This window comes from Hypanus sabinus, chromosome 9 (assembly GCF_030144855.1).
Source record: "Hypanus sabinus isolate sHypSab1 chromosome 9, sHypSab1.hap1, whole genome shotgun sequence".
In the NCBI taxonomy this organism is placed as follows: domain Eukaryota; kingdom Metazoa; phylum Chordata; class Chondrichthyes; order Myliobatiformes; family Dasyatidae; genus Hypanus; species Hypanus sabinus.
Window position 1 is genome coordinate 147,747,669 of NC_082714.1, and position 19,457 is coordinate 147,767,125.

The 19,457-nt window shown below is 42.1% G+C and overlaps 1 protein-coding gene across 1 annotated transcript in view; it reads left to right on the top strand.

Annotated features, from left to right (window-relative positions):
• Positions 1 to 373: 373 nt before the first annotated feature.
• The window catches only part of cables2b (Cdk5 and Abl enzyme substrate 2b), a 39,078-nt gene continuing 19,994 nt past the window's right edge, over positions 374 to 19,457 (top strand). The window contains exons 1-2 of the mRNA XM_059980759.1: positions 374 to 859; positions 18,578 to 18,667. Coding sequence (XP_059836742.1) covers positions 405 to 859; positions 18,578 to 18,667 — 545 coding nt within the window. The 5' untranslated portion in view covers positions 374 to 404. The remainder of the gene's footprint in view (positions 860 to 18,577; positions 18,668 to 19,457) is intronic.

Genomic DNA, 19,457 nt, shown 5'->3' on the forward strand with positions numbered 1-19,457 from the left:
GACTGTTTACTCGTTTCCACAGATCTTGCCTGACTCGCTGAGTTCTTCCAGTATTTTGTGTGTGTGTTACAAGGATTTCCAGCATCTGCAGATTTTCTTGTCTCTGATGACATAGTTATTGCCTAACTCCCCCGTGTTGCTCCATTCCATTCTGGTTATCTGCAGTCCATTCTGTTGACTTGTGAAGCATTACTGTTACCATTGCGGCCCCCTTCGTGACGTCATTAGCGTCCGGTTGCCAGAGAACCCCATTGCGTCACAAGCAATAGGCGGGGCCGAGTGAGACGACCCGCTGTGATCTGAAGGGGCGGGGCTATCAGCCAGTCACCGGTTCAAGCCACGCCCCCTCCCTCCCCTCCCCTCCCCCCTCTCATCGCCGTTGCCGCCGTTGTTCATTCCGGATAATGGCGGCCGCTGCGTGCAGTGGTTCGCTCCGCTTCTGCAGTCTGAAGCACGGCGGCCCGAAGGAACATCACCATCATTACCACCATGCGAGGAGGCGTACCGACTCCCGGCGGAGACAGGCCGCCCTCAGCTTCCTTACCAACATTTCCCTGGACGGCCGGCGGCCCGCTGACCTGTCCAATGGCTTCCCGGTACTGGAGGCAGCCGCTGGCTGCATCGACTGTCTGCCGGGGATGTCGAGCGGCCAAGCCTCCCGATTGGGGCCTGTGGCGGGCGCTGGGTACGCCGGACCTGTGGTCGCCCCAGTCAGTGACTGCGGTCTCGGAGCGGGTGTCTGTGAGGGGGCCGCCGCCGCCGTTGGTGGTGGACAGCAGCTGGCTTCAGGCCCGGGGACTCCGCTGCTCAGGAGCGGGCTGGTGACAACGCAAGTGGCCGGACCCTTGGACCTACAGAGGTAGATTGTCTGGCTTTATAGGGATGCTGAGTTGCTTGCTTTTGCCTTAAGGTCTTCTGTCAGCAAGGTGGTAGCATACACATTGATTGATGTTACTCTGCCGTGCAAAAGAGACACACCTGATACACCTTCGCGGATAGTTGTCAGCCACACCACATACCTGCATCAGACAATCTCTGGAAGGTGGGAATGCGTACATTAGAAGTTGGAAGTCCCTTACCTGTGCTAATTAATTACGCAACAGCGCTTTTCCTTTCAAAATGTTCCGATATATAACCTGGTCAAATTTTGTTTTGAAGTCAGTAAAACAATTGTAGCAGACAGTTTTGTAGAGTATTTCAAGCTTAAAAGTTTTTGTTTGGGGAAGTTGGTAACTATAAGTTACTGTGACTAATGATCAGCTGTTTGCATAACAAATGAATCACTAGCTGATATAACCGTATAACAAAGCTGTGTTTTAGTTTTTAAATGCCCTAATTCATGCTTTTACTGAAGCGTTTTCACCCCATCACTTGTTATAGTCCCTCGTTTATCTTACTTATCTCCGATACTGTAGATTTTTAAAAAACCCGCGTATGCTGTTTTACGACCTTATACTGCTGTTTGCGTTCAGATAGTTGACAATGAGGGGAGAAGAGGTATTTGAGAGTTCGAGATATGACTAGTTGGAGTAACTTCTGGCAGATGATGTTTAAATATTTATAGCATCAATTTTAAGTGGGCGGTGAAGGGAAAGAAAAGATCTGTTCTGTTTATGTAACATAGGTTTGAACTTGCCCAAGAATAGCTCATGATTACAACCACATTGAATTTATTGCTCATCTGTAGTCTAACACCCTAGAGGGATTCTTGGCTTTGCACGAAGTTGGATTTACTCCTAATTCCAAATTTACAGTGCATTTGCCATGCATTAATTATTTTGTATCAGTACTAAACTTGCAGAGAGAATGCATCGTTAATGGCAAGTTGTTTTGAGTCTATTTCTGTAATTAATTTTTGAGCTATTAGTGAGGGTAGACATTTGGTTTATCACCCCCTGCTTCAGCACTCGTTGATCTTGCATCTTTCTCCTTTCCATACCTAGTCTTTAAAATCCACTGTTCTATACTGAAGATGGTGCTATTTCAACTTGTACCAAGATTAAGCATACATCTATCTATATGAGCCTGTATTTTGACAGTCATTAAATATCAAGATACTTGTACATTACAGCATAGTACAGATCCATTGATCCATGATTTTGTGCCAACCTTTTAATCTACTAGAATATCTATCTGATCCTTTCCTCATGTATAGCCCATCATTTTTCCATCAGGTTATTTAAAAGTTTCTTAAATGTCCCTAATGTATCTGCCTCTAAACCACCCCTGGCAGGACATTCCACACACTCACCACTATCTCTGTCTAAAAACGACTTATCTGACACCCTTTCTATACTTTCCTCAAATGGCTTTAAAATTATGCCCCCTTGTGTTAGCCTTTTCTACCCTGGGAAAAAATCTCTGGCTATCCACTTGATCTATGCCTCATATCAAGTCACTTGTCATCCTCCTTTACTCCAAAAGGGAAAGGCTCTAGTTCACTCAACCTATCTTAATAAGATATGCCCTCTAAGTCCAGACAAAATCCTGGTATATTTCCTCTGCACCCTCTCTAAAGCTTCCACATCCATCCTATAATGAGGCAAACAGAACTGAAATAGATCCATAATTACCATATCTTGGGTTTGAAAATTTATTTTTCCCATTTTTGGACAAAGGAAGCTGCTGTTTTTGGTGAATTAAATTTTGATTAGGTAATTAGAGTGGAATGTTTCATTCTTAATCCTCTGAGACCTTGCAATGTTTGCATGCAGTAGCTGAGACTCAGAACGATTTCTGCCTTGTCTGTTTCCCATGTATCCTCTTAAAAGAGAATGTAATAAGAGTGACATGTGATTACACGATTTCAGAAGTCAAGTAATTCCTACTATACTTCTAAAATGTCATGCATATTTTGGAGCAATTAATGAATGTCACTTTTCAAAAAATGAGGGTTAGAGTACAATTGAGACATCTGGTTCTGTTTTGTTGTTAGTATTGGAAGGCAGTTTCCAGATGTTTCCTTAAGGTTATGTGATACTCCAACACCTTGTTAGTCTCCAAAGTTGCAGAGTTGATGAGAGTTCCTCTGATGTTAGTTAAATCATAAAATAAATTGCAGCACTTTAAATTCGTGGGCAAAAAAATGAAACATTTCTTAGTTTGAGTTAACTGAAATGGGAAATAATTGGTACAGCATAGAATTAGTTTACGATAATGTGAATATAACTTCGGAGTAAATCCTTTTCTAAGGTTCAGTGAAAAATGTACTGGAGTAAAGAACACTGATTCTTAAACATCTTTGCTTACTATTTTAGTTGAAGAATTGTGGAGAAAATAAGCATTGAACTTTACGACTTGCTCTGCATTCAATAAACTTATGATTGATTCTCAGCTTCGACCAGTTCTTAATCCAATCTCGATGTCTCGTAATTACGTCTTAATCCTGAACTCACTGGCTCGCAGCTTTGAATGTATGTAGTGATTGAGTGCCTATAGTACTCTTGAGTTAGAAAATTCTGAACATGCAGAGTCTTCAAAAGTAAATAATGTTTTCCCTTGACTGCCAAGCTATATAAATGTCTTGCGTACAGTGGCATCATACAGTATGAATGCTAGTGCAGTTGGGATGATCTTACTGTATTTTGTCTGAGAGCAAAACCTCTCATCCCAGAAATCAGCCTGATGAATCTTCATTGCTTTGTCTCAATCATTTTGTGAGTACCGAAACTCTAGGCAGTACCCCAGAAACTGCCTCATCTACAATGTGGACAGTGGCATTGCTCTTGAACTGGATTCCTTTTGCAATCAAGGCCAATTTACTATTTCCCTACCACATTGGTTTCCGTGCCTGCATGTTAATTTGGTTTACATGTAGTACACAGTGTATGTTTATCACCACAGGAAGATTCCTTTATTTATTCCCTAAATGCCTTTGCATTATATACTTGTACTATCTGTATCAATTTGTATCCTCCTTGTAGCTTGTTTCAAACTTGATTATCTTGCACTGTCTTGGTCTAAATAATAGATGATAAACAGCTGAAGACCCTGGTAGCCCACTAGGAATAGGTTACTGATCTGAAAATGAATAGTTATCTCAAATGATTTCTCTCGGGTAGCTAATTCTCAATCCAAGCGAATATTTCTTGTCAATCCCTTGAGCCCTTGAAACGATGCAAAATAACATAAATGGAACAATTGGAATGAAGGATTTGCCAAGTAGGAACAGATGGAAAGGCTCTGTTTAGTAAACTTGCTAGTAATGATGTACAACTTTTTATAGTGCACTTACAGATGATATTTACATTAATTCATTCAGTAACTGCGATATAATAGGGCTACACCCCATGCTGATGGTAACCTGTAATATGCAGAATATTGGATTTAGTACTTGATAGCCATGATCAGATCAAAATCTCCACCAGTACAGGTGCACCACAGAGTTCTGTGCTTGTCCCCCACTGTACTCGCTTTACACCGATGACTGTGAGGCTAAGCACAGTTCCAATGCCATATTCAAGTTTGCTGATGACACCGCTGTTGTTGGCAGAATGAAAGGTTTTGTTGAATCTGCATATAGGAGAGAGATTGAAAATCTAGCTGTGCTTCTACACCAACCATCTCTTGCGTAATGTCAACAAAACGAAAGAAATTATTATTGGCTTCAAGAAGAGGAAACCAGAGGTCCATGAGTCGGTCCTCTTCGGGAGATCAGAAGTGGAGAGGAGCAATTTAAAATTCCTCAGTGCTATCATTTCAGAAGACATAGTTTTAAGGTGCTGGGAAGTAGGTACAGAGGAGATGTCGGGGTAAGTATTTTAGCAAGAGAGTGGTGAGTGTGTGAAATAGTCCGCCGGTGACTGTGGTGGAGGTGAATATGATGGGGTTTTTTTAGGAGACTCCTGGATAGGTACATGGAGTTTAGATAAATAGAGGGCTATGGGTAACCCAAGGTAATTTCTAAAGTAAGTACATGTTCGGCACAGCTTTGTGAGCAAAGGGCCTGTATTGTGCTGTAGGTTTTCTATCTTTCTGTGTTCTAAGACCCATCCTAGGCCCAGCAAGTAAATGCAATTACAAAGGAAGTACAGCTGTGCCTTTACTTGTGTAGAAGTTTGCGAAGATTCGGCATGACATATATGGAGAGTATATTGATTGGCTGCATCACAACCTGGTATGGGAATGGAAAATCCTACAAAAAGTAGCCAAGGTAGCCCAGTCCATCATGAGTAAAGCCCTTCCCTCCATTGAACACATACACGGAGTAATATTGCAGAAAAGCAGCATCCATCATCACCACCACCACCCAGGTTATACTCACTTCTGCCATCGGAAAGAAAGGGTAGGAGTCTCACCACCAGGTTCAGTAACAGTTATTACCCCCATTAGGCTTTTGAACCAAAGGGGATAACTTAACTTGCCGCATTGCTGAAATGTTTCCACAACCTGTGGGGCTCACTTTCAAGGACTCTTCATCTCATGTTCTCAATATTATTGTTTTTTGTATTTGCACAGTTTGTTGCTTCATGAACACTGGTTAAATATCCAAGTTGGTGAGGTTGTTCATTGATTCTATATTATGGTTATTGGATTTATAACCTGCAAAAAATGAATCTCAGGGTTGTATATGGTGACATATATGTACTTTAATAAATTTACTTTGAAATGTGTGAAATTTGCTGTTTGTATTAAGTATGAAATGAGAATTTCCAGACTACAAAAAGTGTGGAAACGCAAGTTTTCAGCAGTAGTTTGAAATACAGATTTAAAATTATTTTCACTTAACATATGCTGTTTGTTTTGTTGGTTGCCAATAAAAAGCTTAAGTGGAACTGTGAAAAGAGCATCACAACCTGTTGAATAGTCGACAGTGTGGCGACCCACTTTCTGCACAGGCGAACCGGCTCACAAATAGCCAGCGCACAGGGGGAGACTTTGGTAATGCACCTCTGACACCATTTCCGCTCGGCGAGGGCGGGTGCTAGGGATTTAAATACCAGCACCGCGAAGTTTGAGTAAACTAGTCTCAAAACGACTTACCAACTGCGTGTCGTTATTTCAGCGCTGTGTATAGCACATCGCTACATTGGTGACCCGGACGGTCCAAATGGGATTTGGACCAAAGATGACTGACTCTTCATCTGTTCACGCAGTTTCGCTCAAACTGCCGACTGTATGGACGCTGCGACCACGCGTGTGGTTTAGCCAAGCAGAAGCCCAGTTCCAGATTCGGCAGATCTCTTCTGATTCCACGCATTACTACCACGTGGTGAGTGCCCTTGACCAGCAGATGGCTGCCCAGGTTGCAGATTTCATACAGTCGCCCCCGGAAGAAGGCAAATATGAAGCATTCAAAGCGCTGCTCACTGGGAACTTTGGCCTCTCACGGCATGAGCGGGGTGCCCGCCTGCTTCACCTGGATGGTTTGGGAGTCAGACTGCCGTCAGCATTGATGAACGAGATGCTGTCCCTGGCTGACGGACACAAGCCCTGCCTCATGTTCGAGCAAGCGTTCCTGGAGCAACTGCCCGGGGACATACATCTGCTGCTGGCCGATGCAGATTTCAGCGACCCCCAGAAGGTGGCAGCCCGGGCAGACGTGCTGTGAAAAGCCAAGAGGGAGAGCGTGGCATCCGTTGGTCAGATTACCAGGCCACACCCCCAACAGCAGACCAGACCAGGCCTGGCAAGGGAGCGCACACAACACAGCGGCAGGAGTGAGGAGGACAGTGAACAATGGTGTTTCTACCACCAGCGGTGGGACACAAAAGCCCGCTGTTGTCGCCCGCCCTGCAATGACTATGGCGGCAGGCCACCAGGACAGCCTCTTGTACATCTGGGACAAACAGTCCCGCTTCTTGGTCAACACCAGAGCGGAGATCAGCGTTTTGCCCCCAATGGGGTACGACACCCGCAACAGGAAGCCAGGACCCACCCTGAGGGCCGCAAACGGCAGCTCGATGTGGACCTATGGCACCCGCACAGTGCAGCTGCAGTTCGGCGCCAGGCAGTTCACGTGGGTCTTCACACTGGCCGTCATGGCCCAATCACTCCTGGGGGCGGACTTCTTGCGAGCTCACAGCCTGCTGGTCGACTTGCAAGGGAAAAGACTGGTACATGCCGAGACTTTCCAGACATTCTCCCTGGGTGAAGCCAAGTTTCCGGACTCCTGGACTCCATCACGCTGTCGTACAACGAATTCACCAGAATCCTGGCGGACTTCCCATCGATTCTGGCGCCGCAGTTCATGGCAGCCATGCCCAGACACGGGGTACAGCGCCACATTCCGATCCAGGGACCACCCCTCCACGCCTGCACACAAAGGCTCTCCCCGGAAAAGCTCCGCCTGGCGAAGGAGGAGTACAAGAGGATGGAGGAATTGGGGATCGTACGGAGGTCCGACAGCCCATGGGCCTCCCCCCTGCACATGGTGCCCAAAGCAGCCGGGGGTTGGAGACCATGCGGTGACTATCGCAGACTGAACGAGGCTACCACTCCAGACTGCTACCCCATGCTGCACATACAGGACTTCGCAGCAAACCTGCATGGGGCAAGAATCTTTTCCAAAGTAGACCTCGTCCGGGGATACCATCAAATCCCGGTGCACCCTGAAGACATCCCCAAAACAGCACTCATCACCCTGTTCGGCCTGTTCGAGTTCCTCTGAATGCCATTCGGCCTGAAGAATGCCGCACAGACGTTCCTGCAGCTAATTGATGCAGTGGGACATGACCTGGACTTTGCGTTCATCTATTTGGATGACATCCTTATAGCCAGCAGTAGTTGTCAGGAGCATCTGTCCCACCTCCTCCAGCTCTACTCCCGCCTGAGTGATTTCGGCCTCACGATCAACCCGGCCAAATGCCAGTTCTGTCTCAATACCATCGACTTCCTGGGCCACAGGATTACCAAAAACGGGGCAACACCTCTGCCTGCCAAGGTAGACGCGATCCGCCGCTTTGCCCGGCCCAACACGGTCAAAGGCCTGCAGGAGTTCGTTGGTATGGTGAACTTCTACCACCGTTTTCTCCCCTCAGCAGCCCGTATCATGTGCCCTTTGTACACCCTGATGTTGGGTAAAGGCAAGGACATTACTTGGGACGAGGAGGCCGTGGCCGCTTTCATTAAAGCCAAGGAAGCTTTGGCAGATGCCACGATGCTGGTGCACCCCAGAATGCACGTTTCGACCGCCTCACGGTGGACGCATCCGACACAGCAGTCGGCGGGATGCTGGAGCAGCTCATCGAGGGGCGCTGGCAACCCCTGGCGTTCTTCAGCAAGCACCTACGACCACCCGAACTCAAGTACAGTGCTTTTGACCGGGAGCTGTTGGCACTGTATCTGGCAATCCGGCATTTCAGGTACTTCTCGGAAGGCAGGCCATTCGCTGCGTTCACGGACCACAAACCGTTGACCTTCGCATTCACGAAGGTGTCCGATCCCTGGTCAGCTCGCCAGCAGCGACATCTGTCCTACATCTCCGAGTACACGACGGACATCCAGCGTGTCTCGGGGAAGGACAACATCATGGTGGACGCACTCTCCAGACCAGCAGTCCAGGCCCTGTCCCTGGGGGTGGACTATGCAGCACTGGTGGAGGCGCAGCAGGCAGATGACGAGATACCCAGCTACAGAACCGCAGTCTTGGGTTTGCAGCTGCAGGACTTTCTCGTAGGCCCAGGCGATAGGACCCTCCCGTGCAACATGGCTACCGGCCAACCTCGCCCCATTGTCCCGGCAGCCTGGAGGTGGCGGGTTTTCATCTCCATACACGGTTTGGCGCACCCATCTATCAGAACAACCGTCCGATTGGTCTCCAGCAAGTTCGCGTGGCACGGACTTCGCAAGCAGGTCAGTGAATGGGCCAGAACGTGCGAGTAGTGCCAAACAGCCAAGGTGCAGCGCACACTAAAGCCCCGCCACAGCAGTTCGAACCCACCCACAGGAGGTTCGACCACATTCATGTGGATGTCATGGGCCCCCTACCAGTGTCCCGAGGAGCGCGGTACCTCCTAACCATGGTAGACCAGTTCACAAGGTGGCCAGAGGCTGTCCCACTCACTGACACATCCGCCGATTCCTGCACCCGAGCACTGATCACTTTGGGGTACCGGCCCACATTACCTCCAACAGAGGCGCCTAGTTCACCTCCAGCCTGTTGGGAACACAGCTGCACCACACAATTGCCTACCACCCACAGTCAAACGGACTGGTGGAACGCTTCCACCGTCACTTGAAGTCGGCTCTCATGGCCCGCCTGAGAGGACCTAACTGGGTGGACGAGCTTCCCTGGGTCCTGCTTGGAATTCGTACAGCGCCAAAGAGGATCTGCATGCCTCGTCAGCCGAGTTGGTGTACGGGCGCACCCCAGGCTGGCCCGGGAGAGTTCATACCAGCCCCAAGGGGGCAAGAGGAAGAACCCGCAGCAGTGGGTGCATTTATTAAAAATCTTCACAGCTTTTACTCCATCCAGATTATTTTTTCCAGTTGAACTGAATTTATTCTCCAAATTTGTAATGCCAAAATACTATATAGTGTGCACTTTGAAGCATTGCATGGAAGAATGTTCAGGAAGTGATTACCTTATGAAAGCAAACATGTAATAGTTTTATTGCATTTTGAAGCATTAATAAATATTGTAAGCCCTCAGCTATGGAATCAGTCTTAAACGAAAATTTCATAAATTTAGTCACAATGTTTTTTTAATGACTCTTCAACTTTGCATTAATGACCTCCATTGTGTTAGCTGTATAATGCTAATTTAAATTCATTTTTAAATGACCAAGATGCAAATTTAATGACCCAGGGATGAATGAAGAATTAATTCCTGTTCATATTTAGCTTAGATTTTAATTTTAAATTGTTACATCCTAAAGCACAGAGAACACAAACTGTTCTGGGAATAGACAGATTTCATAAGGCCAAATCTTTGCCTTAATTGCTTTTAAAATGGAACAGCTATTCAAGAGTTAAATTGTGTGGTTGCAAAGTGTAGCAATAAGTAGAGTTAGGAATTTATGCTAGCTCCCTCCAAGTAGGTATTGGAAAGGCTATAGCTTTTGCCTTATTTTCTGGAATTAATGTGTTTCCAGTCACTGATTTTTGGTAATATAGCAGGGACTTGCTTCAATCCATCAGCTGTTGGAATGCTCTAAGCTTCTGTTGCTTTAACATCAAACAATCTCAATATTTCCACACCAGCTACTTCAATCCTTCACTGATTCTACTCAAAACACTATTGTCAGTGATACAAGTCCTGTTTATCCATTGTCATGGCCTATTAATGATTCAAGTAGTATCTATTTCTGTTTGTAAATGTGCCAAAGATAGCCATGGAATTGGATCTGGATAAGTCTTTGGGCTTTCAAGGCCAAGAATATAAAGATAAATTGCTTATATATTGTGTCCTCTATCTCTTAGTGTGTGTGCTGTCTTTAGAAATGTAAAGTGCAAAGTGATTAAGAGAAATGAACCAAAACAATAAATGAGATAAAGATATAAGATAATTTTTGAATTGCAGTAGTGATTTTGATTCTCATCGTGTTTGGGAAACTTGTAATATCTGTGTTTATTTTCCAAATTATTTATGGAATTTGGCATTGTAAAAATATTTTTGTACTATAAGTATTTATTTGGGTCACTTCCAGATGTGGTCTGATGAACCTAGTGTTTGGAGCATGCATGGTAATTTCTAAATACTAATCAATGGGATGATGCATGATTTTTTTTACACCCACTCAACCTACTTTTAGCATGTTCGTTTTTCTTACTTTCTCAAATCCTATCATACTAGGGGCAATTAACCTTCTAACCTACATCTCTAAGGGGCATGGGAGTAAATTTAAGTCCCATGTAGTCATAGGAAAAATGGACACAATCCACTGGGACAATACTCAAGGTCAAATTTAACCTTGTCAATGGTGCTGTGAAATAGTAGCTCCAGTCATTCTGAAAATGTGTATGCAAAATCACTCAGAAATTGTAAAAATACCATCAGGAGTTCAGACTGGAGCTGCATATTATGGCAGAAAGGAAAATTGTGCCTTGTGACTGATAGGTATGAAATGTCACTGCTCAAGGTGAAAGCAAAGAAACTGGTTGAAAAGATCCAACTTGATCAAACTGTACCAAAACTTGCATTTTATAAGAGGATGCATAAATGACATGCACAGAAAGTTTATGAATTCTCATAAACATTTGAAATATTATCCAAGAAACTTGGAGCAGAGTTTTGCAAATAAGCTGATTGAATTAGGGACAAGAGGTGGAGAGAAAATATCCATTGTGGATAGGGCATTCAAGTTAAAAAGGGTCACACAAGGGTCAATAAATTGTCCATTATGCTTTTGGCTAATGAAAGATTTCATGAGATAGGGAAATTCAAGTGAAGACCAGGGCTACAAAAAATAAAATTGCAGTACTTGCCTTAGAAGTTGGAGGAAGAGGTAATTAACTCTAGAAAATGTTTGTCCCAGCTTCATTTACATTACCACAGTGCAAAACATGGTAACATTACCAAACATCTGTGAAACTTGGTGAGTTTGATTAATGGATTGAAGTCACAACACCATTTACACTGATATACATATCCAAGTTTACTGTTTGTGAACTTTGTTGTGAGTTTACTAACAGAAGCTTTCCCAGCCCAAAATATCAATGCCTGTAATGTGATAGGTTCTTGTGGTACATGAGTGGGCTAGTGGCAGCTTCATTCATACATTAAACACATTCACATAATAAAATTCAAATAAATAGAAAGCCCTGACGAAGGGTCTCGGCCCGAAACGTCGGCAGCACTTCTCACTATAGATGCTGCTTGGCCTGCTGTGTTCCACCAGCAATTTGTGTGTGTTGTTGTTTAAACAGAAAGCCCTATTTGTTAAAGTAGTTAAGTGATCTCAAATACTTTTTTAAAAATAATTAAAATTCTTTAAGTATATTGTTTGATTATATCCATTCATTTCCATTCACTGGTCTCACTGTTCCTGTTGCAGGTATAACCCAGGGCTGATTTCCACTAAAACTGCCGAAGCATAACAAATTTTCATGTACCACTGAAACCTGATGTCGGAACGGCAACCAGGAAATTCAGTACTTTGGCTTTAACACAGCATTTCCAAATTAATAGAAGTAAATGCTCTAAACTTGACACAAGTTTCAGCAATTTCAAAAGCACTTTTTTCATAAGCAAGAACAGGAACTAAAAATGTGCATTGGATAGGTAATCAAATGAAATGCCAGACATCCCACCCTGCAAAAAATCATTTCAGGGAGGTAGCACCACCAGCCCCACCCCCTGCAACCCTATATCTCCCCCCACCCCCGGTCGACCTCCAAGGGAGTATGTATACAGGACGTTTGATTATGAAAGAACACAACAATTTATTTGATCACATATTGAAACTATTCACTCACACACACACATTCCTTGTTGAGTATTTGAGTATTTTATTGGCAGTCTGAATGCTAATAGCTAAATGCTAATGCAAATAGCTTTTCTATTTATTTTGTGAACTTTCCTTGTACTGTGATGTGGCTTGCTTGGCAGATTTGAGCATTTTGCCGGAAGTCCTCATAGCAGTCTGTGTCAATGAATTTGTTAATTTTGCAAGACATCAGATTCACAAGTGTTTTGTGAGACAGCTGACTTCTGAATTCTGTCTTAATGTGACACACCATGCTGAATGCCCTTTCTACATCACAATTAGAATTTGGCAGCACCAAAAGCAGTTTCATCAATTGTCAGAGCTCTCTGAGTCTCAACTGCCCTGTGCTCACTGATTTTATTTTGGACAGCTTCCCCCAGATCTCATCAACTGGCAAACTTTTGTAGTTTGGCACCAGTCCTTCAAGGTTAGTTGAGACATAATCCAGGATTTCAAAGTGTATTATCATGGAGTTGTTTAAGCAATTTACAACTTTAAGCAAGTCTACAGGGAGTTTGGCTTTATCATGTAGGACATCAATAGAGTAGCTTCTTAGCAGCTAGCCAGCTAGTTTAAATAATGTTAGCTATGCTAATGAATGAACGACACCTGTTAAACTCACATCAACATGTCTTTTATAGTCATTTAACCCACCACGGGCAATAGAAAAGTCACTGTTGCAAGCAGTGCAGCGAGCAACACTGTCATTATTTTTGACCCCTATTAGGCAGGGGTACACTCTAGTGTAGTCTGGGATGAAGTACGTTTTATATTTTCTTTTTTTGAAACACTCTGCTATGGTGCTACGAGACACTAAACTGAACTGATGGACAATGAAAGAGAGAGAGGTCGACTGTAAAGCCTGCGCATAGAGAAAACGGATAAATCTTAGCACGAAGAGAGACCAATTAGGATGCTCTCTCTGTCACTCTCTCAAAAAAATTCAATTTTCGGGATATTCTATATAATTTGCGGGTGTCAGGGAGCCGCTATCAATATGCAGGAGACTCCCGGATCTTCTGGGAGAGGTGGGATGTCTGTGAGGGTTGGTAGGTTAACTGGCTATTGTAAATTGCCCTGGTGTGCAGGCTGAATTACGTGCACAGCAGGGGTGCCATGGTAGTGCATTATTAGTGCAACACTATTACAGCCTGAGGCATTTCAGAGTTCAATTTTGGCACCATTCTGTAAGGAGTTTCTGTACGTCCTCCCTGTGAAATGCATGGGTTTTCTCCAGGTATTCTGGTTTCCCCCCACAGTCCAAAGACATACCGTATAGATTAATAGGCTACTGTAAAATGTCCCATGGTTAGGTTAGGGTTATTGTATATACTGGGATGTTGTATATAATTTGCAGGTGTCAGGGAGCCACTATCAATATGTGGGAGACTCCTGGAACTTCCGGGAGAGGTGGGATGTCTGAAGTACAGCTACAGAGGGCGGTGAAAAATCATTTAATCATTCAGTGGTTGAATATCATTTAATCATTGCCAGTTAAGTGGACGGTCACAAAGAAACCTGATTTAGATACTGCTTTCCTAATTTTAGCCAAAGGCAGTCATGTAACTGTTCAAATATATCTCAATGAATTTTCTAAATGGTTTGAATTTTTTCCAAGGCCAATAAGCTTTTTTTAAGCTTTTTGGAAAAAGAATTTAGTCAGTGTTCAGTGCTGCATGTAAGCATCACTAACTGACTAGTACTCCTCCATTGGAATGTACTGAGTGAGTACTGGTTAGTGAAGTAATGTTTACATGCAGCAGTTTGTGAGATTTCCATGTGGTTGCCAGCAGCAAAGTACCATTTAGCTAAGATCCACTGGCACTTAGACTGGTGAAATGCTTCTTTGGTTCTACACAGTTAAATCAGGCCTGCTGAAGGGTCTCAGCCTGAAATGTCAACTGCACTCTTTTCCATAGATGCTCCCTGGCCTGCTGAGTTCCTCCATTTGGTGTGTGAATCATATGATCCAAGACCCCATTGATTTTTTTTTGTGGACTGTAGTTTTTGTTTTCAGGAGAAGAAAGCAGAATTCCATTTCCGAGCTTATTCATTCTGTCCCTTCTGTTGCTCTTAATTATTTGTGTGTTCAGCTTTTTTATGTTTAATTACTGAATCATTTTAAACTTCTCTAAATGTCTGTGTCATTAACAAACAATTAAATAACCCTGCCAAACTGGCAATATTAGAGACAAGGCATTGCTTGTTGTCAAATTTTTAACATATTTTTCGAGCTGAGTTTTTCTTGGTGGTTTTTGTGGCCCAGCTTCCAGCTCAGGCTGTGGTAGTCTGGATTACTTTGGGTTAGCAAGGATAGTTCTCTGCATCTCAACTAAGCAAACAGAAGCATTGATGAGGCCATGTGTGATGATTCCAGGTAGCCTTTCAGGCTCAATGAGATTTGGCTAAATACATGTATTTCAGTTCACTCAAGCTTGCATCTGTCCGTAATACACAGCTTTATCCTCAATATTCAGAATTTGCATTGTCTCTAATAAGTTAAAAGGTTAGATTTTTTTTAAATGGAGAAATAGAGTTCTAGGCTGGTAATGTAACTGAAAGTATAAAATCTGGAATATTAATAATTTTAACTTGTATTGACATGTGCCATAATTTACACTTGATTGAGAAAGTTTTATCGGATATGAAACGGTAAAAAATAAAGTATAAAGGCAGACTCAGAGAGGAAGTATTTCAAATCACTGTTTTTGCTATTAATGTTATGGGAGAAGGATATGCACTCAAGTACACAGAGAAGTGTTTGTGAAACTGGAGAACACTGCAAAAAAATGTTAAGGAATTAAGGAGGAATGTTTATAAAAATCAACAGTGAAAAGGCTGAGGCCATGAAAGGTAAGATTATGGGGAAAGCAGTTTACCATGAGCTGGATCTTATTGCGGATTTTGAGAGAGGTGGAAGAAATGCCGATGTGCTGGTTGGAAGGCCAGCAAGAAGTACATTAGCTAGTCAAGCATGACAGTAGCAAAAGCATTTATTACAATTTTTACTCCTTTTTATTCTCCCTTTTTTTTACTTTTTTAATGGCAGGGGCTTGAAAAAAGCAAACTTGCAATTTATGGATCCTGATACAATCATTACTGCACCAGTGCAACATTTGGATACATAAATTATTCTATCCTTGACCTTTCAAGGATGAAATTGCAGATGTTACATATACAGTGGTGGACAAAGTTTCTAGATCTGAAAATGGGCTGTGTCCAGTCATACGAGAAGCTACTGACTTAGACCAGCTTCACAGTGCACTAAGAATGCACTGTGCAGGCCAGTTTTATTTTGGTCCCATTCCAAGCATGTCGCTGGCACTCAGAGTACCTTCCTGGCCTGTTCTTTCGTAGGCATGCTTTTTTAAAAAAAAATGGGTCAATTTGTCTGCTTCCTTGACTGTTAGGAAAGAGGCATGAAATACAATGTTTATTTTGTTATCTTTTAATAAGATTTAAGTTGAAAATGTTTTCAATACTTCTGTAAAAAGTGGAAGAATCTATGTGCTAGAATAAACACATAGGCATAAAGAAAAGAAATACACATTGTGACTTACATCAAAAATTATTTTGAATATAAATTGTTCTGATTCACTGTTATTTAATAATACATCAGTTTTTGAGTGGTGAAGAAATGTTTGTATAATTAAATATTGAAAATTGATCTGAAAGATCTAATTCTCACTTATTTGGAAAGCTTTAGTAATAACCTTCAGTTTTATTACTGAATAAAGCTTCAGCTTTAACGGAAAGGTGGCAGATTCTTTCTGCTGTATTAATTTTTACTGTTATGGTATTTCCTTGTATTTAGAACAGCAATATTTCTCAGCTGCTTATTTAATTGTGAAGTATATATTTTTTCAAAATTAATGCTAGATATATACACTCAGTAGCCACTGAGTGTATATTCATAGTCTTCTGCTGCTGTAGCCCATCCACTTCAAGATTCAACATGTGTGCTTTGCACACAACTGGATTTCTAGCATCTTATTGGTGTAGCACATGGTGATTTGAGTTGCTGTTGACTTCCTGTCAGCTTGAACCAGTTTGGCCATTCTACTGTGACCTCTCGTTAACAAAGGCATTTTCCCTAGATGTTGTTTTTTTGTCTTTACACCATTCTCTGTAAACTCCAGAGACTGTTGTGTGTGAAAATCCCAGGAGATCAGCAGTTTCTAAGATACTCAAACCACCCCATTTGGCACTAATAATCATTCCATGGTCAAAGTCACTTAGATCACATTTCTTCCCCATTCTGATGTTTGATCTGAACAACTACTGAACCTTTTGACCATGTCTGCATGCTTTTATGCATTGGCTGATTAGATATTTGCATTAACAAACAAATGTATAAGTGTTAGGTGGCCCACATTTTTCGAACATTAATTTTACGACAGCTCGCTGTTATGAATGACCTACATTAGTTCCTGTTTTCACGAACCAGAGAGGATTTTCACTTTTACGCAAAAAAAGACGCCCATTTTATACGTGTGTTTACCCCGAGAAAGACTACCATGACCATGAAGCCTTTGGCGGGCATTTGTTTGCGCATGCTTGAATCATTCATTGCTAGCCCATCTACAAGAAAAGTACCTAATGAAGCCTGGTTTCAACTCCACCCTTCTGTCAATATTCTTCCCACAGTCAACACAGCATTTCCTGTGATCATCCTTAATTTGCCTATTACGGAAATCTTTTATCTCTGTGGCCTTCTCAAACAATCTGAAGTCATTTTCTGCATATACATTTGCTGTGCCTTTGACCACATCTCTTAGGTGTTTCCTTTCAATCCTTGAAAGCTGATGTAAAGTCAAAGTTTAATCGAACCAGCTACAGCCGTGTGATTTTTTTTCTTTGAAGGCTTTGCCTAAAGATCAGGTCTGCATGCTTTTATGCATTGCATTGGTGACATGATTGGCTGATTAGATAGCCAATTAAAAGGCTGGTGTACCTAATAAAGTGGCCAAAGTGTGTATGTAATTAGTTACTTATAAGAAGGTAGTGCATGAATTTCCCAGGTTAGCTGTCACAGCTGCTGTTCAAGTAAGGCTCTTAATTGACGTTCGGTACTTTTCATTGTGTCACTCTTAGAGAATTTTCTGCAAAGTGTCACTTCATATAGTAATTGGCCTACAGGCATATGTGGGATATATTGAGAATATTAAGCTGTCACACATTAATCATTCTACAATTTGATTTGCACATGGTGCTCATAGTTATATATTTCATTGTTATAGCTTAATAGTAATTTCGTGACCAGTTACAAACTAAAGTTCAACTTGATGTGCCATTCCATTTAATTTTTTAAGGTTAGCATCTTTTTTTTAATAACCACATCAAGCAATTCATTGCACACATAAAGGGGACGGATTTGTTGGTCCTCTTTATACAGGATTATTCACACTTCTAAAGGAATACCAAATTTTTCCACAAAAATCGAAAGATCACATTACTAATACAGACATTGTTCATGCCAGCATTGACTTTCCGAGGTAATAGTTAATACAATGAGGGTAATGATTGTTTCATTGAAAGAGAACTCTATCAACTGTCTAGGACTTACAGCACCTCTCAATAAGGTGATATTAGAAGGTGATTGAAGCATCCTCTATCAACCTTAATATATTTTGATGAAAACAAAAGTTATTACACTTTTCTAATTTTTTTCTGTAAGATTTGAAGATCCTTGCAGAGATGCTTAATTGATGTGTTCAAATCTCACTGTAAGCTACAAGTACAAACTTTGAACAACAACACACGCAAAATGCTGGTGGAACACAGCAGGCCAGGCAGCATCTATAAGGAGAAGCACTGTCGACGTTTCGGCCTGAAACGTCAACAGTACTTCTCCTATAGATGCTGCCTGGCCTGCTGTGTTCCACCAGCATCTTGTGTGTGCTGCTGTTTGAATTTCCAGCATCTGCAGATTTCCTCCTGTTTGCAAGTCCAAACTTTGGATGGCTTTATGGAAGTAATGTAAAGGTTATTCAATTTACTCAAATTTGCATCTTTCATTTCATGGTTGAAGTATTCTGTGTCTCAGTTATAAATTTCCAGTGGGGATAAATGCTTTATACTTCAGGATTACAGTGATATCCAACTACTTAATGTTTATTCTTTTAATTGACTGAGCAGGAGATTTTGTTCCCTTTAAATTGTACAATCTTTATTGGTGCCATTACTTAAACTTTTTTTTTATTTTCCAGAAGTAAAACTTCAGGATCTCCCCATCCAAAGAACGCAAAGAAAGTCCATTTCATAAAAAATATGCGTCAGTATGACACAAGAAGTAGCAGGTAACTAGTAGTTGGTGCAAATACAAAAAATGTTCTGCAGAATATCAAAAGTAATTTTCATCACTGTGAAAATCAGTAAAACTAGTTAGTTGATTCACCAGGAGTCTGCAGAGGAGTGCGGTGAGGGGGGAGAAAATAATGAAATCAGACGAACTCAGGACTGGATGGATGTTTATTTTGTAATTGTATGGAACAATTTGGCTAAAGCAGTGATGAGTTATTGAGTGTAGGCTGTCTTCATTTCAGATGGGATGTGGTCTGCTGAGGTTTTTGTTAACCACATGGTATTGCAGAGTAAACTTGCTAGGCCAAAAGGCCTAATTCTGCTCCTATATCTTATGGTTTTAAGGGATGTGCAGAAATGCCAGGTCTACAGAAACATGTCATAATTCTGTCAAGATTTCAGTGAATAACATAATGCAGATATGGACTCAGTGGATACAATTGGTATATTAATGTTCAAAGTAAAATTTATCATCCGAGTACATGCATGTCACCACATACAACCCTGAGATTATAACATCCATCAATATAACAATATAAGAGTCTTTAAATGAGTGGAGTGTAGTTATCCCCTTTTGGTCATGAGCCTGCTGGTTGAGGGGTAGTAACTGTTCTTGATGTTGTTAACTGTCTTTGTTTAATATCAGCATTAATTTCTAAAGTAGGGACATTGTTCTTGAAATTTTATCTTACCACATAGTTCAGTTTCGTTGGGAGAAGTATCAGTTGAGAAAATCAGATTCTTCAAATGTTAAAGGTCTGAAATGCATTTTCCTTGACTTTCACT